Raw genomic sequence first — 27539 nt, forward strand, 5'->3', positions numbered from 1 at the left:
ACAGTTACATGATCCCCTGTATATACCTGTAGAATGAATTGCATACTGGATTCTTCTGACTAGATCCAGGATATATATATTTTTTGAGAACCATCCTCTAGGGGCTCTTGGATCCATATCCTTCTTCATTCCAGGGTGGATAGGCTTTGGTAATCAACACATATAGCCTAAAGTCTGCAGTAACAGTGAAAGTGATGAACATAGTTGAGTTGTGTAAGTTGGACATACATGTAACAGTAGATGTTCAAATTCCTCACTGCTGCATTAGCCACGCCTACCCTCTACCCACCCCCTAGTGGTGTATAGGCTTTTTTCTTGTTGTTTAGTTCAGGGTGCATATGCTGCTACTTAATTTTAAGGTAGGAACGTCCAGAAGACTTTTTTATGCTGACTGCTGATGTTTCTTCCTTTGGACTGACCAGTCAGCAGTCAAACTGGAAGTGTGGGAGGGAGCCAGAGCTTTTGGAAACTGGCTGGTTGCTGTGTTTGGCAGAGCCCATATAGCTTAAAGTCTTCTGCAGCAGTGAGGAATTTGAACAACTGTTACAGGTAAGTGCAAATTACACAAATATACTTTTCTTTGCCTTTTCCCCAAGAACATTTAAGGTGATAAGGGAATTCTGTATTTAGAATTTTGTGAAGTCATATTGCTTGTGATCTACTTCTTTTGGTTTATTTTTTGTATGATTTGGTAAAAGTTATGTTTTAATCACTCTGACCCAACTCTGTTTGAAATGTACATTTTCCATTATTGATTTTTAAAACAGTGGAGTTATGTGCAGGGATACTTGATCTACTTCATTCCTGATGCTTTTTTTGCCTTGTTGAGAGTACAGGCAATATAGACTGGGTTTATGTATGGTGTTGGGATGTTGCTGGAGGGACAGTCCTGAGGTGGTTTCAATGTTAGATATAAGATGTAGGATAAATAAGTTGAAAGTTTTAACAGTTATTTGGGGAGTACTGTGTACAGATGGGAATGGTTGGTAGTGAAGGATGAGATGTGACAGTTGCTGTAATTTGGGGGACATATTGGGATGAGAAACGAGTGTGTGGCATAGGGAATGAGGAATGGTGTTGGGGGTAACTCTGGATGGTGTTAACTGGAAATGTATTTTGATGTGAGAGATAATAGGGACATGATAGCGAAACTTGGTGTTGTGGCATTATGGTGCAAAAAATGGTGGGTTGAATTGGTTAAGGTGAAACAAAGGTGGGTGTGAGGAGGTCTTTGAAGGATATGTTGAGGGTTCTATTAGTGAATATCAGGATATGTGGGGAGAGTTATTTGTTTGAGAAAGAGGAGGTGGGTTGTTATCTGGTGTTCAAAGTAGTGAGGGGTTAATAGGATAATTGCTGAGGCAGTGGTGAATGGGTAGAATTAGTATGGGGGGAAGAAGAGTGGAGAGTTCAGGGTTGTGCTAAAGATAATATAAAAGGCAGAACCCTAGGGTGTGGCTTGAGAGGCCAGAAATGAGCTGTCTGGCATTAAGCAATCGATATGTACTTGTGCATAGCAGTATCTCTGCTGCTCAGCCACTGCAGGAATTAGGCAAATATAACTACACCCAGTATCAGTTTTATACGATTATGTTGTTTGGTGAAGCAAATGCAGATAGGTACTTGTACATAAATATTTAGCTTCCTTCAGTTACATCCCCATCTCACATCCTCTTTGAGATGGGAACTTAATACATATGCTGTGGTGCTGTCATCTTGTATTCTATATATAGGAGCAGCATTTGATGGACCCTGGCTAAATAGACTGCAGAGTAGTACCTGGTGTTTAGTGCCGTTTTATTAAGTTTCATAGTTAACATTAACAGACACAAAACGGGTATATTGTCAAAAATTGAATAAAAAAATAAATATTTTTCAACACACATTGAGTTGTCTAGTATAGCATTTTGAATGCACTGAAGCATGACTGTCTTAAGTTCTGGTTTCATTCTGGTTTATACTTTCTCATTTTATTGCCTACTTATGTTTAATCACTACTGCTGCTGTTCATTTCTAAGGCAAGTCAACATTTACAATTGAGAAGGGATTATTTTTGTTTTGTTTTGCAGACCGATTGCAGGTTATGCCAATTTATGCCCTAATGCAATCTCCACACAGCCTCAGGAATTTATCGGCATGCTGTCAACAGTGAATCATGAAATTATCCATGCCTTAGTAAGTGTTATCTTTAAACAGTCATATTGGTGCAATACTCTGGAAGCTTTAGTAATGCAAAATACTTTCTTGACAGGTATGACAAAATGTATCCTAGAATTTTTACAATGGATACCTGTTTTCTAGCTTTAGCAGAATAGGATTAAAAGTACAAAGTACATTGCATGCTGTCGTGTTTTCTTTCTCTTATTGCGTGTAAAAACAAACAGCTAAAGAACCATTTGTTTAACTGACCAAGGCCGTCTAAAGGTGAAGTGCAGAATATGAGAGTGCACCATAAATTACAATGAGTTGCATGTTGTGTGCGCACAGATAGTTTTATTTCATAACATAACTTCAGTATTCTAAAATACATATTTCCCTTTTAACATGCATTAATTTATGTTCTTACAATGCGGACTATAACTGAGCCTCACATTATTATGTTTGCTAAAGCAGTATTAGTGCAACAAAAAGCAGCCACACTCCAAAGAGGTGTGTGTGTTATCAGTAGAAGTGGCATTGTAGACATGAACGAGTTAAGAAAAGCTTCCTGATGTCTGTAATAGACAACCATCTCTTGAGCATATTTGACATATATTTTGGTATGATTTGTCATTCATAACTGAAAACTCACTTTTGTCAATGACAATTTTTGAAGTATAAACATTTTCTTTTTCAGGTTTGCTACATTGATAACTAATTTTGTGCAGCATGCATCATTGTGTATGTTAAAGTTAAAAAAAATAAATAATAGTAAACACTTTATATCTAGAAATATGTACCCTTTGCTGGTTTTAGCAGTTAAAAAAAGTAATAGGATTTTTACAAATACATGCAGGAGTGTTTATGAAAGCATGCAGCCTACCAAAATGAGTAGCTTCTCTGAATCATTTTTTCATTTTTACTTATTTCACTATGAACAATGGATCTGAAAAATTATCAGGTGTCAAATTTTTAGTGTTTCTAGTGGCTACCTAAAGCAATGGTGTGTAGCCTGTGGCCACAATGCTCTTATTTAAAAAGTAACTTTCATTTCTTGCAGCCATCTCTTGTCATAACTGAATGATGTTTGTAAATGTTGTGGACAGATGCAGTTATGGACCCAAATAATATAGATAAGATCTTTGGTACCCCCCCAGCTTTAACATCCTCAGAGCTGATAGATTACTGAATGAAGGGCAGAGCGAGCAATAACATTAAAATAGTGTGTGCTTCGCCTAAGGGCTATATTAAATTTGCTAGAGAGATGCATTGCAGGTAGATTTGTTTTAATGGAACAAATGAGGTGTACTAAGAAATTTGCAAGTTCTGTTATTTGTTTATGAAGAGTGGCTTTTACAATTAAGTTTGAGAACGTTGCTATAGGGAGATTCTTATAACGATTGTACAGAATAATGGTTGCAAAGAATCTAAAATAGTTTAAAGATATTAAATTGAAGAACCTCTTTGATGGGTCCTTGATTATTTCTTCTCCGCCAGTCAGAATTCAACATTTTTTCAGCAGACTCCCACATTTAGTAATACCTGTGCTTTCATACTGTAACTGCTTCATAAGTACACCTCTGCCTTCACAGCAACTTTGAGTGTAATAACTTTTACAGGCTCTTTTAACAATTAGTGTTTTTTATTGGTAGTATGCTTGACATTGCTAATGTCATTATCACATTGTGTTCAAGTATGGTACACAAGGAATTATGAAAGGACTGGGAAGGGAGAATGAGGAGGCAATTTACAAACAACAGTTACAGGATGTTTGCATGGCTCATGCATGTGAGATGTACTGTTTTTCAAAGGAATTCTTAGGGTTACTTATGGACTCCATATAATGTACGTTACCCACAGGAGCCAGAATAATGAACACTTGAAATGGATAATAATCACAAAATGGGAATCCATATATAGGTTTTGATATGATATAGTGTAACAGAAAGTGTTGGAGACCAAAATAAAATTCAAATGTAACACTGTTGTATGATTTAGAACAAAAAAGAAAATAGTTCTCTTTTGTTTGCCTGACCCATTTATACGGTGTTTTATTACTCAACTGTCTGAGTAAAAAAACAATATACTGGTGCCTGAATTTCAACCCTTTTCAATATCAAAGAATGGAAAAGTCATTAGCCCACTTGAAGAGATTGCCTCTATTTTCATCATGTGGAGACTGGCAGAGAACGTCCTCTTCATAGTGTTGGACTCGAGTCATATCAGTGCTACACAGATAAAATACATTGAAGTTACACTTGTTTAGGAGTGGTATAGCCCTAACAAGTACTTGACCTCATTCAGGGGTGATTGAACTGTGAAGGTGCACCTGTAGCTCCTACCATTTGGGTACATTTTGAGATTAAACAACTTTGTTTTTGGATAATATGCTGGAGCCCATTAGTAACCATGCTGACTGTGCCAGTTGGTTTCTAGAGTAATCTTGACATGGATCAGTTGAAGTGGAGACCGGGAACTCATCTCAAGAGACCAGTTTCAGGTCCATTCTGGCCAGAAAGATCTGGTGAGAGAGGGTCATACATCAGGACTTGCATCTCAGGGCTGTAATATTAAGCAAATTTCTTTTCTCTTTTTTTTTTTTTTTTTTGAGCAAGAAACATCTTTATTAAATTAATACTTATGATATAGGTAATCATACATTTATATAAGTGAAAACAAACCATATTGACATAATCTTAGTTGCAAGCATTAAACACCACAAACCATAGTGACATAATTTTAGTTGCAGACATTACACATCACTTAAAATCTACCCAATCATTCAGTCAAACATTACATAGCTCATTCAAATCCTGCTTTCTTTTAAACTTCATTCCTCCCCGTATGTATTGTTCCCACAATTCACATGTTTTCCTATGTTATTTGCTCTTACCCATTTCTAAAGATTCCCATTTCCAGTTGTTTGGCTGTTATATGTTCACTACTTCTAGTACAGCTGGTTTAGACTTTAATTTCCATTTTCATGTAATTTTTCTTTTTGGTAGCCACCATAATTAGACTCAGCAAGGCCTTACTATGTCTAGGCAATTCTGATTGTGTATCATAGCTCAGAGAAATCATTTCCCTAGGTACACCAGTTTGCTTACCCAGCATCTCTAATAGAGTAGTCTGCAGGGAATCTTTAATGTCTGCCATCTCATTACACTCCCAGAAAATATGTTCTCAGTTACCTCTTTCTTCCCCATCAAACCTCACAACATTTGCAGTCTCCCTGAGGAGAAAATATCTGGAGTCTGCATGGGGTATAAAATACCTTTGTAAACATTTCCAAGCAAGAATCCTATGTCTTCTATTGTTGCATATTTGGAAGACATACATGTATCCCCCCATTGTTTCTTTGTCAATTGCTTATCCAGTATCTCTTCTCAATCCTTTCTAACCTCCTCTGATTGATTCTTATAGTTATCATGCATTATTTTGTATGCTCTACTAATTCTTTTTTTCAACAGCAGCTTATGTTCTATATTCTACTAAAAACTCTGCCAGTGCTAGACTTCCATGTAGGATGCCCCTATCTCTTTCTACCTATACTCTGATATCAATCCTCAATAAGGAAGGTGATCTCTAACCTCCAGTCTAAATAAATTATTGGTGTCTTCCCATTCTGTTACCTTTCTGTCTCCAGTTATTTGCTCCCAGCACCTTGATTTCATTGCCAGTTTTTTCCAATAAATTCCAACCCCCTTTTGCCTGGTGTCTGTATCCCTAATTGTAGTCATTCGTATTGGCAAAATCACCTTTCTCCATTCCTGTGTTGATTTAGTACTTAGAATACTTTCTGCTACTTTATGAATATAATATTCTGTATTATTATTGTTTTTCTCTGTAAAGATCTGCATCCAAAATCCCAGTCTCTCATTTTTTCTTGAGCTTCCCACCCATTTCATCATGATCCATTTCCTCTTTGAATTATAGGTTTCTGCTTGTGCTATGTATAGGATCCTTAACTGTGTAGCTCTGATACCCCTTCAAATTGGGTAATCCCAGTCGGCCTTGTTCTATTGGAAGAATCAGATTATCCCACATGACTCTTGCCATCTTTCCCTCCCAGATAAAATCCCTCAGCTCTTTATTAATTCCTATCCACAACTTCTCCTCTGGTTGATAAAAAAATGTCTGACCTGTGTACAAGACTAATGTGACTAAAAACATTGTAACTGCTTGTATCTTTGTATCCATAGCCACATAACAGAGCTTCCAATTTCTCAATATGATCTTTTGTTTAATCTCTTCCACATATCCTTAGCTGCCACACCAGAATAATTTTTAATCCATAATCTTAAGTACTTCATTTTATTGTGTCCCCATAAATATGGATAATTCTGAACCAATTCATTTGTGGGTACATAATTTACAACTGTTGCCTTTGTTTTAGATTCATTAATTGTGTATCCTGAAAAGATTTGAAACTGTCTCAAAATGTTTTACAACACTGAAATGTCCTTTTCTGGTTTTATCAGGTATAAAATAATATCTGCAAATAGAGCCATTTTTCTTTACCAGTCATATCCTTGAATTTCGGAATTCCTTATTTTCTTTGCCAATGGTTCTAAATATAATGCACATAACAAAGGGGAAAGGGAACACCCATGCCTGGTTCCTCTGCTCAAGCAGAATTTATCAGAGAGGAACCCACCCACTTTAATTATTGCCTCCGATCCCTCATATATCTTCCTAATCAACCTTAGAATTTTATCAGGAAAAGCAGATGCTTCCACTGCCCTGCTTATGAAGTCCCAGGTTACTCTGTCAAATGTTTTCTCTCCATCAAAATCCACCAACAACAGTGGCATTTTCTTACATTTTGCTTCCCTCTGGATTATTGTCAAATGTTTTCTTCCTCTCCACAAAGCCACATTTTCCATATCTATAAATTTTGACATTACTTTTGCCAGTCTTTTAATCATTATAGACATAAACACTTTATAATCATGGTTTGGTATTGAAATGGGCCTGTATGAAGCTGGATCTGATGGGTCTTTACCCTTTTTAGGTATTATAGCTACCACCGCTCTCTTCCAGAATGTTGGTACCACTTTTCCTCTTAAAGTACTGTTAAATAAAACTTTCCAGATTTTATCAGTGCTTTGCCGCCTAGCTTTCAAACTTCCACAGGAATACCATGTGTTCATGAGGACTTTCCTGTGGATGGGTTATACATCAGCATTTTTAAGTCATCTCCTCCTATCCTAACAATAGTAATTGAGCCCCATCTGCCTCTATCATCGGCATATTCAATTCCATAAACATTTCCATTTGTACTTTTTCTTGATTTCCAAATTTCTCTGCTTTATACAGACTTCTGAAATATATTTAATACCTCTACATCTTGTCTTGTTTATCTTCCTTTGTTATAGGCTTCCTAAGCTTGGTGATAGCCTGTTGCCTGAGTTGTGATAAAAGTTTTTGTGCTCTAGAGTCATCAAAAAACAGTTGCTTAACAGCAGTCTTTCTACAGTCATTCATATTATCAAAGTGATCCCTTATTTTTTGTTTAGCAAACTGCAGTTGCTCCTTCTCTTATTCTATGAGATCCCCCTATTCTGCGATACTTTAATGTTTGTCAGTCCCTCTGAATAATTTTTGTTACTTAACCATATCTACCTTTCATTTCCATCCTATTTTTAAGCTCCTCTTCAGTTTTATCCCACTTACTAGCTAGATTTTCAGATGAAATTTCTATCTTTTCTAATAGCTCCTGAATAATTTCCACTACCCATTCCTTAAATTCCTCTGTTTTCAACAGATATGGGGGGAAGCTCCAGTGTCTCATTTTTATTTTATTACACTCTGTTTTTATTTTAGTTATTGGTGCATGATCTGAAATAGTTATTGGGTGCATATCAAGACTTTCATTTAAATGCACATGTTGCTGTGAAAAGTAAATTTTCTCTATCCTTGCCAAGTTTTTGTATCTTGGGGAATAATATGTAAATTCACTGTGAACTCTTAGTACTGAATTCACATCTTCCATGCCAAATATTTTCATAACTTTCTTCAAAAATCGACCCCACTTTGTTATATTTTCTCTTCTGGACCTCCTGGACACATCTTTACTGATGCAAATCAAGTTCCAGTCCCCTCCTATAAGTAATATTCCTTACTGAAAGCTGATTATTTCTGCCAGAATTTTCTTAAGGTCCATTACACCAGTTTTAGATGGAATATAAATGCATGTCAGTGTAATCCTCACTCCCTTGCCAGTAGCCCCTTAGTACTACAAATCTACCATTATTATTTTTATTATGTTTTATCCTCTTCAATCACTGTTGGAGCTCCTCTTGCATTTACAGTTATTCCTCCTCTTTTCCTTTGTCCCAGGTATTCTGCTGAATAACCATCCTGAAAACCTTTCTTTACCAAATTCAGATATTTCTTTCTTTCCAAGTTTGTCTTCTGTAGCATAGCTATTTGCACTCTACATTTTTAATAGTTTACTACTCATTCTTTTTTGTGGGCGGCCACGGTGGTGCAGCAGTTAGCATTGCTGCCTCACAGCAAGAGGTTCTCCAGTTCGATCCTCGGCTGGGGTGCCTTCTGTGTGGAGTCTGCATGTCCTCCCTGTGGTCATTGGGGTTTCCTCTGGGTGCTCCGGTTTCCTCCCACATCCCAAAGACAATCTGTAGGTAGACTGGACAGGCTAAATTGGCCCTAGGCGTGAGTGTGTGCATGTGTGTGCCTTCTGTGGAAGGTTGGGCGCAGGGCTGGCAACTTGACACCGTAAAACTCCACTGCCAATCATGAGCAGATGGTGATCCACTGTGGCAACCCCTAACCGGGAAAAGCCGAAAGAAGAAGACTACTCATTCTTTTTTGTATATATCTGTGAGACCATTGATAATTAAAGATATTACAGAAACCATCATGTTAAGTTATTATTCCCACCTTTTATGTGTAACAGCTTTTTTGTTAAATGTGTAGTTCCAGCTTTTGTGTTACACGCAAACACTGTTTGGCATGTTGATTATTTATACAGTTGCTTCTTGTCATATCCATTTTAGCCTATGTTGCATCTTACAAAACTTTTTGCTTTATTGAAAGCCCTCAAACAAAAAAACAAACACATCCCCAATACCTCCCCCTGAAACCTATTAACTTAATATTAAGACACAAAACTATATACATCTTTAGATACTGATGTTTTACCCTCCTAATAGAAACAAGTATTCCAAACTGACAGCCACAGTCAAAGACTTGAGTTAACCTAAAAGAAAGTAGAAGCATAGGCTGCACCATGCAACTTAGCATGGATAACCATAAGTGCTGTCTGGTTTTGTCTTATCTTTATAGCTCTTCCAGCTAGGAAATACTTGAATGCTTTCAGAAAACATTGTCTCCTAGCCATTTCTGTTCAATAGATTGTCTCCATGAAGACATGAGGACCAGATACAGGATTGCTACTAAGCATATATTGCTAGAAAAAATATTTGTAATATTCCGTGATCTTTTTCATTTCCTTGCTTTCTCTTAGCTTGATCTAGTGACATGTTTTATGGACTTTATTCCATTAATATTTGTTTTGTTTTACCTTCTACTTTAAGAGTTTAGCTTTCTTTGTTATTTTTCTATTTTTGTTATTTTTTTTATTTTCTGCATTTTAATTACTAAAAGTCTATTTTTAGTCTAAATTAGTTTGTTTGCTGTTTAATTTTATTGTTTGTTGTTTGCACTAAAATTTTGGCTTGCCACTGTACCACTGTGTGCTAGCCTCTTACCTTTTTATTATTGTTGCCATTGCATTTAGCACCAGTTGCCAAGCGAGCACCATCGGGAGGTTGCTAAACAAGGTTAAACTATTTCTGGCTTCAGAAGTCTGCTCTTCATTTTTTCCCCTTAGAACTGTCTCTAGTCTATTCTAAAACAGTCTATTCTCTATCTGTAAAGCTCAAAGCTGTTTTTAGTCAGGTTTTAGTCAGGGTAAATATTCTATATTATACAAAGTAATTTCTACACCTTAAACCCCCTTGAGTACCTAATTTCCCTATAGGTCCTTTTCCAGTTACACACTTTTCATTTCTTTTCTTCTAGCATGTCAAGTGTTCAAGGTTGCCCTCTCTCTCCTGCTCAGCTGGTCTGGGAATATTGATTGAATGTTACAATTGTCTCATGTACACAGACAACCCTCTCCCAAAAATAAACTATAGCCAACAGACAGTATGAGCTCTCAACTCAGGACTGGTAAAACCACACAGGAGGAGAGAAGACACAAACACACCATAAACACACACAGCCCATAAGGGAGGCACAACTACAAAACAAAACAAAACAACACACAAAGACATACTCGGCACAACCTGATCAAAAATCACCAAAACAGCAGAGATCCAACAAGCAGCAACACCCATCAGTGTGCTCCCTCATGAACCACAGCAAGCCCAACACAACACAAACAAAGTCACACTTAGTCATCAGTCACACTCCCCAAGACACATGCCAGACACACTCACCAGACAGTGACTCCTAGTCAGGGTCACAAGACGCCCCACTCACCAGACTGAATCTGGTACATATCACAACAGTGCCTGTCGGGCTCCTCAGCAAGAGTACATACTGATAGCAGAACCAGGTCACCAACACAAGTACAAGGACTGACTCAGTCATTGCTGGAACATAGTCAGAGACTGAGGACGACTCAGATTATGTACATGAAAAACAGAATAGACCCTGACTCAGATTATGTAGCCCCCTGCCCAGAATGATGCCACAATACAGAGTATCCTACTCCAGTCTTAGAAATTGGGTACAATACACAGACAAAATTATCAGTTTTAATAATTGGCCTTTAACCTGGTGTACATTATGATCCAATACCCGTCTTTTCAACCCATGATGTTCTGCTTGCACCTGTTGCTTCAAGTTGCTTCCGGCCTGCACCTGTCTTTTTTGGTTTCACCCCATACTCTAAAGGCTCTTTGCCACCTAATAGTACCCACCTAAAGACAAGGCTCAAATTGAAAACCCACCACCCTAGGAAAACAATAGATGAAAAACAAAGCCAGATGCTGCTCAATCCCTCCTCAGTAATTTTAAGAGATGTCTGCACTCCCTCAGTGCTGAGAACATCACCTCTGTCAAGGCACTGAAACCTGGTTACCTTTCTTCTCAGCACCCTCGCACTATCCCCAAAGTACCTCATCATGCATCGGGTGTCCCCCGGACTGCATTCCATACCCAGGAGGGGTGATCCTGGTGGCAACTCACGAAACACACTCCAGGCCATTCAGGCATCATTAAGCATCAGAGAACCAACAGGTGCAATTAACTATAGGCAAACACAGGCTACAGTTTGTAGCATGTTACAGGCCACCCTGAAAACTCTACAGAGTCACACAGCCTTCCTAGAAGACACTGGAGAGTATAAATGTCTCCAAAACATCAACTATTGAGACTTCAACTACTCCAAACATAGACTGGGAACATTACTCTAGCCCAAAGGTTCCTGGAGTTCATAAAAAACTTATCATAAACTCAAATGCTATGGAAACACTTCTTGTCATCATTCCTACAAACATGGAAAATACATGCTGACTGATCATCAATGGGTACAGTATCTCTCATTCCACACCGAAGTATACTCTCATCTGTGAGGAGATCACATAAATCCATTCCCCCCCCAATCCAAAAGACCACAGTGAAGAACTCTCCAAAGCCAACTTCACACTTCTTAAGACTGGTATGGAAGACTGGTATGCCCTCCTTCAAGGCCCCTTCTCCAGCTCATTGAACCACAACCCCTTACAAATGCTTGCTGACGAAGCTCCCAGGATTGCATGGATCAAGCAATCCCAAAAAAAAAATCAACCAATTACACCAAAAAAGGCAACCATCTGCACTGGGTCAAACTAAACCATAAACAAACTTTACAACAAGAACAAGAAAGCTACTACAAGATAATCCCAAAAAAAAAAGACCAAAGGGAATCACTATCTGGATCAATACTAGTAAAACTATAAATCACCACTCAATCATCCCAGGAGAAAAAATCAGAGAAAACCTTGCAATCACAAAAATACAGGCCTTCTTTTATTATGTTAGGAAACTAATCTGGGTCTGGGTGGAAAGATATGCATATGCTCCAGAATAAATAAAAAAATCAAAAAATAAATGAACCCACAGACATTGCAAACATACTGGCAGACAGGTTCAGTGAAATTCTCTCCCCCCCCCCCCCCAACAAAAGGAGAAATATTTATCCCAGCAGAGTGTAGCCCAATCATCTCAAATCAAAAGGTGAGAGCTGCTCTCTAAAGCTAAAACACAGCATCAATGTGGGACCTATGGTGTCCCGGGAAGTGTGCTACATAATAACCTCAATGAAGAACTAAACCCACACACCATTAGTTTCATCTTAGTGGCACCACAGGCACGTGGTCCCCTCCCACAATACGGCAACTGTGGTCCCACTCCACAAACACCCCATGCTTAACAAGCATTTTGTATCATCACACCTAGAGGATCATAATGGAATGGTCTAATAAAGCGAAGGGAGAGGATCTACAGACATTGGATCCAAAGACATAGCTTTGTCAAGGGCGGATGAATCATGCTTCTTGAACTGGGTTGACTTTTTGAAGCTCTTGAACTTGGTCAATTTAAGAAACAGTCACCAAGGCCATTGAGCCTTGACCTTTGCAAAGCAGCCTACCTTGACCCCCCAAAAGGGTATCATGAAAAGCACACCAGCTTCATAGAAAAGCTCACTAGCTAAATGTAAAACCCATATGTCACAAGATGGTTGCAACCCACAAGGTTAGTTGAACCCACAAGGTGTCAGACTCTGGTGCCATGTCAGACTCGGTGTGGTCACAAAGTCAGTCCTGGGCCCCTCTTGTTCGGCATCTACTTGCATCTACTTCTACTTTTTGCAGGCAAACATAGGAGGATTGTGGTTGACAAAGTTTGTGGATGACTGCCATGCAAGCTGGGCCATCATCGACAGAACCATCAGATCAGAGTATCCCCCAGGATAGAATAGATTGCCAGAGCCATGGCCTTAGAGCTATGGCTAAAAGCCAAACGCCAAAAATATATAGTCATACCAAAGATAGGTAAAGGTAACCCTAAGTTACCACATAGGTGGCAATCCATTAAGCACAGAAGAGGTTATCAGGGACCCAGGGGACCCAAGTTGACTCTTTTTTTTTTTGACATTGCATTGCCAAAGTGGTTAGGAGGACCTTCATTCTTACACCCTGATTATGATTATGAAGGATCATCAGAGATCAAGGAGGTCATTGTTCCCCTGTACTCTTCAGGACCAATGATTGTTCCTAAGCTGTGAAACAGAATCCGGTCCATGGGAGACAGACACACCTGGCTGGCTCTGATGCAAGAATCTCTTGACCAGTGGATGGGATCGAGTAGGTTTACCGGGGATCATCTCTGTATCACTGTTCCCAATGCAAGAATGAAAAAAGTACATCATTTTTCTTTTGTTATGCTCTTTTATTTTTTTATTTTATTTTATTATTTTGTTATGCATTGCAGTGCCTACATTTCTTAAAACTGAACAAGGAAAAAGAGAAAAGAAGGGAGAAAACAACAGAAGCACCTGTTTACATTAGTATCCCAATTGCACTTAAAAATAATCAGGAACATTTTATAGCATGCAAAGAAAATTATGCAGTACAAAAGTATTACTATTATGAAAAAAATGTGGTTTACTTACAGTTAACTTTCGTCCTTATCTTCCCCACTCCTAAGTATTTTTTGCAAACATTAATGACATGAAGCAGGGCATATGCTTTAGAGTTCCCTTCAAATTTAACAAAGTCCCAGAAAGTCCAGTATTTCCAGATTGTCTTGTTCTGTCTTGTTTCACACATATAATTATTATTTTGTTGTCCCACATTTGTCAATTTCCATGTTACTGGTTTTATTCCTTTTCATCTCCTATCACCCAAGTCCTCTCTTTGCTTCATTTCCATCATACTCTTGATTCTTCTAATCAGCTCTTGTACTTTTTTCCTTCTCTGAAGCATTCTCCATTGAAACTTTGGAAGAGATTTCACAGGCACAGTCTCTCTCTGGTCTTTATTACCAGAAGAACAAGAAACAGAATATCTTTCTGTTTCACGGCTTACTGTTTGTTTTACAAACTTTTGTATTTCCTCCTTAACATGTACTGCACTAAAAAATTATTTTGTCCCTCCAGGACAGAAAATTTTGAAGATAGCTGGGTACAGCAGTTTGAATCTCAGGCCTGCTTCTCAGCATTCTTTGAATAGTGGACTAAATTTACACTTCTTTTGCCTGGTGTACAATGAGTAATCATTCTCCACAAACAATCTGCTGTCTCCCACTTTTAGTACTTTGTCCTTCTGCCACAGTTTTTTCAGAATCAACTCATGCTGCTGGTAGGATTGCATCTTTTACTATTAAGTATAGGCTGTTTTGTCATAGCCAGGCTTGGAGCATACACATGATGTGTCCTTTCAGTCAACAACTCTTTCTGTGGAATACCAGTCCAGTTGCTTATTTGTGCTTTCATAAAATTAATAGTCTGTTCCTTCCAATGTTTGTGCTACAGCATAAAATCTCCGGTTTTCCCCTCCCTGCTCTGTCCTCTAATTCAGTTATTTTTGGAAAAAATCTCTTCTTGAGCAGTCTCATATTCAGCCAGCCTCCTCTTCATTTCAGCCTCTGAGTTTTGCAGTTTTATCACTTCATCTGAATATCCATTTAAAGCTTCTTCCATTTTTTCCAGACTTTTGGTATTTTAGTTGATATATTCCATCAGTGTTTTATTTATTTTAATCAGGTCTGTGTGCATTTTGTCTTATACTTTCCTTTGGGTTACTGGAAGTCGTCTGTAGCTTGAACAGCTGTAGTATTCTTCTCAGTCAGTGTTTTGTCCTTACCTTTTGTAGCTTTGACATCCAGGCAGTGCACTTAATAGCTAGTTACTGAAATTTACCCAGAAATATTAAGTCCACTGGCGTTTTCTGCTGAGTTTCTGTTTTCACACTAGGGAGTAAAAATTAAGCTGTTACTCAATTTGCAGCCATCTTGGAAGTCCAAAATTAAGTAGATGCTTCGATAAATTGGTGGAAGATTGAGTCTGGTGCTTTGCTGAAACCAGACCTAGGATACCTGTCAACTGCCCAGAGTTTTTGTAGACTATCCAGATTTTTGCTTCATATTTTTTGCCTGTTCTTCATCTGGTTTTCTGGAAAATTACTGAGCACTGAAGACACTAAATAATGACATACATTTGAATTTCAGGGTTCAGCTCTGAACCTGCTGCTGTTCATACTGGTGGTTGACTACATTAGCAAACAGGTCAGAGGACAGATCTACAAAGTTATTGTATGTAAATGATGTGGCATTACAGGCAGACTCTGAGCAAGAACTTCAGCAAAAAATATGAGTGTGGAATGCAAAAACTGAGGGTACATTGGATGAAACTAAGCACAGATAAGACAGTGGTAATGGCAGCAAATTGGGGAAATCAAAAGAAGCTCAGAATTGAGATAGAAGGGAAGACAGTGGAACACGTTAATAGCTTAAAGTATCTGGGAGGGGTAGTTTAGGAGAAAGGACGTCTGAATGAAAAGGTCAAAGCTAGAATTAGAGGGAATGTAGCCAACTGGCATAGAGTCTGAGGTGTAGTGAAAGACAGAAGAAGCAGCTGAAAAGTAAAGTGTACAAGACAGTGGTGCGATCAGTACTACTGTATGGTACAGAAACCTGGGCAGTAAAGGCAGAGCAGATGAGGAAGCTAGACATGATGGAAATGAAGTGCCTGAGAAAGGTGGTAGGATGCACACTGGGACAAATGAAGAATTGAGGACATAAAAGCAAAAGCCAAACTAGGTCCAGTTACATAAAATATCAAACAGAACAGATTATGGTATTTTGCACACGTGCAGAAAACAGTCTGGTGAAGATGACTTGTGACAGACAAGGAAGAAGGTAAGAGGAAACCAGGATGTCCAGCAAAGAGATGGATGGATTGTGTGAGAGAAGATCTGTGACAGGCATGAGTGTCAAAGAAGGTAGGAGTGTGGCATTGAATGGAGAGAGATGGTGACAGTTAACAGACCACCACAACTCCCCTGTAGAAAATGGGGTTGATTATGATGATAATTTGAGTTTCAGACTTCATATCCTTCAGAAAATGCATAATAACACAAATCCTGTCATTCAAAAAGGTTGTAAGTTTATAAGAGCAATATTTAAACTCTGTCCCTATTTTGAGGCCTATTTTCCCCCATTATTTTAGGGCTTTGTCCAGATTTCTTACACTTAGAGATTGACAGGTATGACTATGGCAACTCAGTGGAAAGCTCTGTGCACCCTGTGCTGCCTTTAGCTGGAGTATGTGTCAACACTGATTCTCAGTCCCATGAGAAGGAATACTGGTCTACCACATATTTTCACCTGCCTAAGCTTTTGTGTGTGGTAGTGATACTTACAGTGGATATAAAAAGTTTACACACCCCTGTTAAAATGTCAAGTTTTTGTGGTATAAAAAAGGAGACCACAATAAATCATTTCAAAACTTTTCCCACCTTTAATGTGACCAATAACCTGTACAATTCAATTGAAAAACAAACAATACTGTGAGGTACAGAAAACATCTAGTCCACTTTGTTGGAGATGGTCCAAGGGTAATGAGTCCACCCACCTCCATTCGCATCACTACTGGATGGCTCCCTCCATAGGAGATCCCACCAAGCCTCTGCAGAGTAGCTTAGACTGGTCCTATGCCTCTATTCCCTCACCTATGAACATATGTGGCATTGTTGCTAAGGAAAAAAAAGCTGAGAAGCTTTAGGGTAACCTGCCCTTGGGCCTTTAAAATCTTTTGCAACCCATTATTTGTGATGTCATCAGAGAAGACTGGAGGCATCCTTATTTTGACCACTTGGCCCAGAAAAGGCCAGTGCCAGAAGCCACTATCTGAATAGGTATACCAGTTCAGTAATCATCACTGTGCTATTTCCTGTGTGATCAGTTCAGTCCATCATAGAGCCCAGAGTGCATATTTGCCATCTGTCAAGAAGTTTAATATTCTGCCCTAGTGTAGCAAGAGTTTACTTGCCTGACTTATTGGGTCTTAAGGTCCTCACATGTTTGTCTTACCTGTTCTGGTTTCCAGGCTCATCTAACAAGGAAAGAGCTGGATAATCTGTATTACCTCCCTGAGTCTAGGTTCAAGGACGATGCTAGTGAAACCCTGCCCCTCAGCTTCCATTAGTGGAGATCACATATCCCACTACAGTTCTGACTGTATTGATAATTTAGATAGGGCTGCAGGCTAAAATGGGCACACATACAAGATGTTTTGCCTTCTCCAGTGTCAGTGAAGTCAGCCAAGATGATAATGTCTTAGCTGTCCTGTCTCAGTCCTGACTCCTGCTTAGTGCTGTTTATGATGGGGGTGATTCTGTGAGTTCAGTTTTGTTGGAGAACTGCTACAATAGGGTTAATGGGTTCTACATGATCACCTTTGGCCATGTAGAGCTCAGTGATCCTCCACTAGAAGAAACTTCACTTTTTAACATCTGTATTAAATTTCATTGTCCCAAATGGAAAAGATAACTTAACACATTTATTAAATCTTCATGTTTGAAGCAATGACATAGATGTGCTTACATTAATAGAAATTAAAGCAAACCATAGTAACATTCTTCACTTATTATGCATTATATATACATTTTCATTTGAACAATTATCATTGTTTCCAACTTTACATATATTGCTCAGTTTCAGCCATCAGTTAAATCTCACTTCTCCTCCTGAACATAAATCTGCATGTTTTGTTCTCTCAAATTCCTTTTATTTATATGCAATATGCTTTGCCCCTTTTCTAACGATCCTACCTCCAGTTCTTTACTTCCTGTACAACATTGAATGTGATAGTGTTCAATCTCGCCGTTTGTTCTTACACATGGGTTCGGAGCTGATCCTCGGCTCCGTGTCGGCCGCTTGCAAGCTCTGCATCGAGAATAAGCTCGAGACAACCTAATACCCACAATCCCCCTCTGCCTTTACCTCAGATCTAGTTTAAGAGCGCGCCGCTCAGCCTGGGTACATCACTGGGATCTAGCTCGAGCAACTTCAGATAAGAAATAACTTTATTATTGTTATTTTTGAGAAAAAATTATTCTAAAAGTACTTTTTGGTGACATAGTGTATGTGTGTGTGGTAAGGTAGAAATATTAAATTTAATTAAACTTGTTAGAGTTTTTCGGGCCTTCCACCCCTTACTTGAATTTGACAACCGGACTGACTTATATATCGGATTCGACATTTTTTACTGGATTTGTCTCTACTGGACTTGACCTTTTTCTCTTACCTGTTTCTTCTTTAAGATGTCTGAGAAAATTAAATCAGGTTTTAAACGTTGCCAGTGTGGCCAAAAAATGTCAGTTACTGACAACCATAGTTCCTGTGTCTACTGCCTTGGCCCTCTCCACTAACAAGAGGACTGTCCAAGTGGTCACTCTTTTAGTGGGAGGGTCATGACAGATAGGCGGAGGAAACTCATGGACAGGGGTTATTAAAACCTTCCTTTCAGGAGGCTCTGGATGCTTCAGACCAGACATCCAAATCCTCGAAGGAATCGAAGACGTCGGAGCCCAAGTCATCGGCTCCGAGCTCTTGATAAAGTTAGATCACCGGTTCCACAGACTTGGGCCGAGTGTTCAACTGTTGTCAGTTCGAGCCTCGAGTCTTGGAACCGGTGATGGAGCTCCCTCCTCGACTCTATTGAGGTCGGCTCCATCTTCGGTTCCTTTCTTCTTCTAAGCTCTCCGATATCGATGTGGATCGTGTGGTGCAGAAGTTATTGGAGCATTCGGCCCTATCCAAACTTATTTTGGTTTCCACCCAGTTGGTGTCGAAACTTGAAGGCCTCCCATTGTCTCCATCCATTCCTCCCCCGAGACCTGTCCAGTCTTTGGAGCCAGAAGAGGTTGATCTTCTGATTGTGGAGCCCTCGGGTCCAGAACCGTCCTTTTCTCGGTCTGTTCCTCTCACCTCGACTCCGTCGGATCGTCTCGGAGCCGACGATCTGTCCTTGGTTCCGGTTCCGACTCTTCCTCGGGGCCTCAGCGCAGATCGATTCGGCTCCGTCCTCGGGTCGATGCCTTGTGCCTGTCTCGGGATTCTTCCCATTTCTTGAACCGAGATTCTTCGATCTCATGAGGAAGGTATTGTCTACCCAGACAACCACATCAGTAGAAGCAACCTCTCCTCCCCATAAAGGGCCGTTATCCTCCTCTGCACCCACGGCTACATCCAAGCGTCGAGCACCGTGTCTCAGCCACCCCTGGAGGGTGCCCCTCTTCCTCGGAGGCTTCTTGGATGCTCCCACGAAGAAGTCCCTAGGAAAAGCTTGTGTAAGAGGAGACACTTAGATTCTCCACAAGAATCTTTGACATCCGATACTGACTTGGATGAGTCAGAAGGGTCCCCTAAGTCACCTTCAGAAGATGTCTCTTTTTCTGACATATTGGAGATCCTGAAACAGAGAGGTGACTGGCAGTCCCTCCCTCCCTTCTGAGGATGAGTCAGTCTTGCTGAAGGCATTCGGTGCTCGCCCTTCCTCCTCCTGGGTCACTCAGCCCTTGATGAATTAATGGAACTTATTGCTCGAAGGCGTGGGGCTCCTGACACAGTGGAACCAGTCCCTAGGAAGCCTAATAAGTATATCACTGCACCCCAGGACAAGACTTACTTGACAAAAAGGAGTTCCAGTGGGCGCTATGGTGGTGGCAGCGCCACGAAAAGGAGATGTCGGAATCTTCCTCATCTGTCCATCCCCTAATAAAGATTCTAGGACTATGGACAGGTATGGGAAGCGCATTTTTAGTTCAGCGGCTTTTTCCATGCGATCCTGAACTATTTGACCCACTTTACATGACTACAGAGGGATCTAGTCAAAGAGTTGGGAGATACCCTCCAGGGTACTACAGATGCTGCTGTCTCAGAGAAAGTGACAGCAACTTAATACCCTTACATCCATTGTGAACTCGTCCATGAGGCTGATCTCTAGGGCAGCAGCTTCAGCGATTGCTCTTCGCAGACAATCCTGGATGCGCTTATGTTCATTGCCTTCAAGTCTTCCTTTACTAACGCCCCATTTGACAGTGCCACTCTTTTTGGCCCCAAAGTAAAGGAGACCCTTACCCGGTGTGAGCAGGAGGGAAAGACTCTGTCTGCTGTCGGAGTCCGTTTTTCCACCCCAACCAGACCGCCCAAAGGGCAACGTGGTGGAAAATGTGGTAAAACCCCAAGGATCTTTCCCAGGCACACAGGGTGATGCCCTTCTAGAGGCAGAGGAGGGCAGAGGTGGAAGACGCCGCCCTGGCGGCAGAGGTCCGCAGAATCAAGGTGACAGGGATACACTCCTGGTAAACCTTTCCAGCACTCCTGAGAGGAGGCCCGACTGTCCTGCTCTGGAGGCAGTCGGAGCTTTATACCCTCAGGCCTGGCAAAACATAACTACAGACAAGTGGGTAAAAGCGTGGTTACCAGAGGTTACAATATACCATTTCTATCCTATCCCATTCCAAAGAAAAGACTCCCAGATGTACCCCCATCTGAGAGCCAGCAGCTATAGAAATTTCAAAGCTGCTAGAAAAAAGAGTCATCCAACCAGTCCCAGCGGACCAGAGGATTCGGACTTACTCAAGGTTCTTTTTAGTTCCAAAGAAACAGGGGACTGGAGGCCCATTCTGGACCTAAGCGACCTCAATACCTTGTCAAGAAAGAAAAGTTCGAATGGTCACGCTTCAATCGATCCTTCCATTCTTACAGAAGGACGACTGGATGTGCTCAATAGATCTGAAGGATGCATACTACCACATCAAAATGGCCAGGGCATCCAGAGATCATTGGCTGGGTGCCAGTCACTTTCAGTTTCGAGCCCTGCCCTTTGGTCTGACCTCAGCCCCAGGGTCTTCACCAAATGCATGGCAGTGGTAGCGTCTCACTTTCCAGGTGTTTCCGTATCTGGACGACTGGCTCCTTTCTGCCACCACCCAGCGTCAACTAGTACAGGCCAGAGATTACACTCTTCAACTGTGTATTCACCTAGGAATTTCCGTAAACTTGAAAATCCTTACTACAGCCATCACAGCGTATCTTATTCATAGGAGTGGAAATAGATACACATCAGTTAATTCTAAGACTTCCTCCAGAAAGGATACTTTCACTTCAGACTCACATCGTCTTCTTCTTTGTCCAGAAATCCCCAGCAAAACTGGTACTGAAGGTTTTGGGACTCATGTCAGCTTCTCTTATTGCAATACCCTTGGGAAGACTGCACATGAGAGTCCTACAATGGCTACTGTTTGCACAATGGTCGTTCCAACAACTACCTCTAACACACGAGATTCTTATAACGAACACATGCAAAACACACCTAAACTGGTGGCTTCAGACTTGCAACCTTTCCAAGGGAGACCATTTGTGCTACCCGCCTACAGCTACGGTGACCACGGACGCTTCCTGATAGGGTGGGGGGGCATCTTTCAGGGACAGACAGTCCAAGGCGAATGGACCAATTTAGAGTACAATCTTCACATCAATGTTCTAGAGTTGAGGGCAGTGTTTCTAGCGTTGCAACAGTTTGCTCCCCTTCTTCCTCTGGGAACTATTGCAGTTCAGACGGACAACATGTCGGTAGTCTGGTACATAAACAAGCAAGGGGGAACCAAGTCCTATCAGCTATGCAGAGAGGCCATGAGAATCTGGCAATGGGCGGAGTCCACGGGTCGCTTTCTGATAGCAACGCACATCCCGGGGGTCATCCAACGTCATAGCCGACAGGCTGAGCAGAGCAATACTGTTACCGCACAAGTGGTCCCTAAAACAGTCAGTTGCGAAAAAGATTTTTCGCATGTGGGGCCAGCCTTCCTGCGATCTGTTTGCGTCTCCATTGAACGCCAAATGCAGGAGCTACTTTGCCCTATTACCCCCTCCAGAGGAAGTCCCCAGGGACGCACTGATTCACGATTGGCCCCCGGGTCTCCTGTATGCATTTCCTCCCTTCCCCCTGATCTCAAAGTTTCTCCAGAAAGCCAACAACCTACACAGGACAATAATCCTCATTGCCCCATTCTGGTCTCGTCAAATTTGGTTCCCCTTCCTCATGACACACTGCATTCGGGGACCCTGGATCCTGGACCCAGAGCCAGATCTATTGACTCACTCGTCAGGGGCTCCCCACCCCTCGCTCGTGTCCCTCCATCTAGCAGCTTGGCTGCTCCAATTCCCAACTTAGCCAGGTCTGATCTTCTTCGCCTGCAGTTCAGAATATATTAGTGGCTTCTCATAAAGCTTCCACTACTAAAACATATACTAGTAAATGGGCGCTTTGTATTCTAATACACAGCAAGTGGACCCTGTTATAGCTCCTTTGAATAAAATATTAGAGTTTTTAACAGACTTGTTCCATCAGGGTGCTTCTCTTGCCACATTAAGAGTTCAATTGGCTGCCATTTCTAATTTCCATGTGGAAGAATGTGGGGCTCCTGTTATGGCCCACAGACTTTGTAAAGCCTTTTTAAAAGGGGCTTTTCATATTAGACCACCAATTAGATCTTCTACGTCATCTTGGAGTCTAAACTTATTATTATCTAAGTTGATGCTGCCCCCCTTTGAACCAGCCTCCTCTTGCCCATTGAAATTTTTGTCGTGGAAGACGCTCTTTTTGGTAGCCATTACATCCGCTATCTGAACTTCAAGCTCTCTCCATTAAACACCCTTATTTGATCTTTCACTCTGACAGAGTTTCTCTTCGCACTAATTCATCCTTCCTTCCTAAAGTTTGTTCTATTAACAATATTAATCAGTCCATTGAATTACCCACTTTCTTCAAGAATCACTCCAATATCCAAAATCCAGTATATGTTGCACAAATTAGATGTCCACAGACAACTAAGGTTTTACTTGGATAGAACAAAAGATCACAGGAAATCTGATCAACTTTTTGTAGCCTTTGCTGATAACAGAAAAGGAGTAGCGGTTACTAAAAGAACTCTATCTAAGTGGTTAACTGATTGTATCATCTATGTCTATGATTCTTCAGATCAAACTCTTTTGCACAAACCCAAAGGACATTCCACAAGGTCAGTGTCTACATCCCTGGCTCATGCAGCTCGCCTACCACTAGACGCTATTTGTGCGGCTGCTACTTGGTCTAAACCACATACATTCATTTCTCATTATAAGGTAGACAAGGTTTCTAGGGACAGGGCAACCTTTGGTTCCACTGTGCTCAAGAACGTCCTTCCGTGAGTTCCTCAGGAACAAGGAGCTAGGGACGCTACCCATGTATTGAACACTATCACATATAGAAGTTATGTCCTTACCATAACGTTCCATGTGGAGTGTTCATCTCGCCTTTGTTCTTGCATTCCCACCCTCCCACCCTTAGGAAGAACGTTCAGTTTGGTGCCTGGTCTGGGGCATTCTGCTTCTGCATTGCAGTTGTTGTATATATAGTTGACATGTATATATATGTATATATATGTATATATATAGACTCTTAGTTTCTGTGCATATGTGATATTGGCATGAGTGTTCTCTCTCTGACTGCTGGTTTGCTTGCAAACTAGATCTGAGGTAAAGGCAGAGGGGGGTTGTGGGTATTAGGTTGTCTCGAGCTTATTCTCGATGCAGAGCTTGGAGGATCGGCTCCGAACCCATGTGTAAGAACAAAGGCGAGATGAACACTCCACATGGAACGTTATGGTAAGGACATAACTTCTATTTACTTCAGTTACAGTTGGTTTAGGTTTGTATTTCCATTTTCTGCTAATTGTTTGGCAGGCAGTACCATTAATCTTAGTAAGACATTACTATGTCTAGACGATTCAGATACTATATCCCAGATTAAAAGAATTGTTTCCTTAATTGCAACCAGTTTTCCTCAACATTTCCGACAAAGTATTCTGTAGGAATTTTTATTTTAAATCTGTCAAAACTCTATTTCCCAAAAATGTGTTCCCAATTACCTGCCTCGCTCTCTTTCCCATACCACCTTCAGCATTTGCTATTAACTTGAGGAAATTTTTTCTGAAGTTTCGTGGGGTATAAAAATACCTATAGAAATATTTCCAAGAAAATTCTTAACCTTCTGGACTTTGTTGTACACTTGGGAGCCATATGGATGTCCTCCAGTTGTTCCTTTGTATATTGCCTCCCCATTATCCCTTCTTAATCTTTTCTAACCTCCTAGAAATATTTTATCTGTCCTACCAATTATTTCTTTTTTGACAGCAGTTGATCAGGAATTGGTGCTGGATTATCCTCTAAACTCAAATAAAATTTCAACCTGAGCTGTTTTTTCATTTATCACTCCACTTTCCTTTTCTTTATACCTATATCTTTTTCAGTATTGAAGGTAGTCTCTAACATGTCCAAACGTCTGCTTTGCCTCATCTCAGTCAGCTACCATTCCATTTCTAGCAATTTGTTCACAATACCTTTGTTCCTATGCTAATTTTCTCCTGTAAATTCTGCCCCACCTTTTACATTTTTATATACCCCTACTTGCTGTCATCCCTATTGATAAAATCCATTCCCATGCTGGCTTACTTTCTAAAATACTTTTTTCTACTTTATGAATATAGTATTCTGTATGGTGGTTATTCTCATTGTGGTCCTACAACCAAAATCCTTCTGTCTCTCATTATTTCTCAACTACCCCACCCTCATTTCATCACCCCCCTTCCACGTTTATTTTTAACCTTCTGATTATATTATGTACATGAACCTTAACTCTGTAGCTCTAAAGTATCCCTTAAAATCAGGTAGTTCTAAACCACCTTGTTCTGTGGCTGACTCAACGTATCCCATGTAACTGTTTCCTCTTCCCCTCCCAAATAAAGTCCTTCAATGCTTTTATTATCCACAACTTTTCCACAATTGCTATTCACAACTACTCATTGAGTAGTGTCATTTGGACTTTTCTCGGTACCCAAGAGATTTTATAAAAGTATTAACTTTTGGGGCTGATGTCTCGAAGGAGAAGATTCCTGATGTTCTCCTTCCTGACCTCTGCTTGCCCTATCCATGTTTTTTATGAAGGCGCTCCTCCTATGAACACTTCTTTGGAAGTAACTGTGAAGAAGTCCATCATCAAGTTAGAGATGGGCACCCTCCACTGTTGCTTAATCCTTACTTTGGAAAGGACTGAGAAATTCATCGCCCTGATATCCTGAATGAAGCTCCAGCACAGGATCAATAGCAAAAAGATGGCAGCCAGTGTCTTTATGTTGCTATTTGCGTGCATGAGGATGCAGGTCAAAAATTTAGTACTGCTTTTGGGTTTGATGGCAGCCACTGCCTTTATGTTGCCATTTGTGTGTATGAGGATGTAGGTGTTCTAGTGGACTTTGACATTTTAGTGGTTTCAAAGCCACAACATGATCACAGGGCTGTTCTTGGTGCTGGAACATTGTCACCAGAACCTGACAAAGTAGACAGATGTTCTTCATGTTTCACTGTTGCAGTCATCACCTGTGGGTTATCCCTGCTGTGGTAGCCCTCGGCCCAAATACCAGAGTCACTGTTTTTCTGTCTCTGCTGCTGTCGCTTGCTGACTGATGTCACGTTGTCAGCGCTATAAAGCAAGGCAGCCGATGCCATTACATCTTTCTTGCAGTGGAGCCCGTAGCAGAAGCAGTTCGCAAGTGTGCCGGTCGGTCGCTACCAGAGTTTGATTTACAGCTGAAAACATCCAAAATTAAGTACCCCGTTGAGAATCCTTTTTTCTTGCACTAACCAATGTCCAAAAAAGTTAACAATTGTCTCCCCTGTGGAAAGCAAATCCCACACTGAGACTTCCATTCATACTACATCACTTGTTTAGGCCCAGACCAGTTCTCTTTAAAACAAGAACCATTCGTTGTAGAGTTCTTATTGTATTCAGATATTTTCGTCTTCCATCTTCACATTCTGAAATGGTGTCCATCAGCCAACCATCCATAGACATTCTGAAAAAACATAAAGATAAAGATAGAGACAGACCACACAAGGTTAAGCTTTCTGATGACTCTGCCACTAAGCAGGTTGTCAGTTCTCTGGAATTCAGTGAGGCGCCTTCGCAGCCTCTGTTGCCCAGTCCGATAACTTCACAGGCCTCTACCAAGACCCTTTCAGAGTCCAGTATGCCGCAGAAATCTTCTTTGTCTTCCGAGCCTTTGGTTGTCTCTGCCTCGTTTGGTCCAGAGCTGCGACACAGGCACCGGCTTCTGAGGAGGTTTTTCACACTACCGAATCTAGACAAAAAACAATGTCTTCTCTTCCGACTACCATTTCTCTCAGACCGATGGATACTCCTAGGCCTAGAAGCAAGACCACTCCTAGGAAATCTACCTCTAGCTGCCATCATTCTCCTGCCCCTCCACCCCAAGCTCTAATGCTTAAAATGGCAGAGGGTCTTATCTCCCTTATCATGGGCACTCAGGCCACAACCTCTAAAAGGAAAAAAGACCTTTCTCCTGAAATACTGACAGAACAGGATTCTGAGGAGTCTAATTATTCAGATTTTGAAGAGGAACAACAATCTCTGACTGCTTATGAGGATTCAGATGCAGAGGGGTCCATTCCTTCTGTCTCCCCACCAGAAGATCTTTCCTTTGGGGAGACCGTTCACACCCTCAGGGAACACTTCCACTGGGAATCCCAGGATTTCCCTCAGCCTAAGAAAAGACTAAGACTTTCTAGACCTGCCCCAGCACAGACTCTTGGGCATCCCCTCTATCTTAGAGGTGGTGGATGATGTCTTCCATGAATCTAGTTTATCTCCTGACACTCTCCCACCTGCTCTCAGTAAACCTGACAGGTATTACAGAGTACCAGATTCTCACAAATACCTGTACAAAAATCCTGCTGCAGAACCAGAGGTCATTACATAGGGACCTAAAGGATCCAAGTTTAGTTCTGCAAAGAATCCTTTACCCTTCTGACAAGGATTCCAGAGCTCTGGACAGATGGGGTAAAAAAGTATACACCTCTGCAACCTTAGCTGTCAGAGCGCTCATCTGTCAGTTCCACATGTTAAAATATCAACAACACACTTTGGAACTTTTAAAGCAAAAGATTTCAACCTTTCCTGACTGTGCCAATTCAAAAGAGTTAGCAGATTTACTGCACTCTACTTATCAAGTGGCCAAACACTCAGACTGTGGTCGTGATGCCCTAGAAGCCTCAAGCAGGGCAGCAGTGTCAGGCACTGTCATTAGGAGACATGCATGGTTGAAGGAACAACCTCTCCCTGATCATGTCATATCTAAATTGATCGATGCACCCTTGGATAAGAACCGCATATTTGGAGTAAAAGCAGAAGAGGTGCTTAAAAAGATGGAAGACAAAGCAAAATCTATGCAAACAGTAAAAGATTTCTTTTAGGTTCAACC

At 40.8% G+C, this 27539-nt stretch overlaps 1 protein-coding gene across 1 annotated transcript in view; it reads left to right on the forward strand.

Moving 5' to 3' along the window:
* LMLN (leishmanolysin like peptidase) overlaps positions 1–27539 on the forward strand; it is a 2253233-nt gene that overhangs the window by 449335 nt on the left and 1776359 nt on the right. The window contains exon 5 of the mRNA XM_044073684.1: positions 2070–2175. Coding sequence (XP_043929619.1) covers positions 2070–2175 — 106 coding nt within the window. The remainder of the gene's footprint in view (positions 1–2069; positions 2176–27539) is intronic.

Source organism: Protopterus annectens, chromosome 6.part0 (assembly GCF_019279795.1).
Source record: "Protopterus annectens isolate FY-2018-M chromosome 6.part0, PAN1.0, whole genome shotgun sequence".
Classification (NCBI taxonomy): Eukaryota; Metazoa; Chordata; order Ceratodontiformes; family Protopteridae; genus Protopterus; species Protopterus annectens.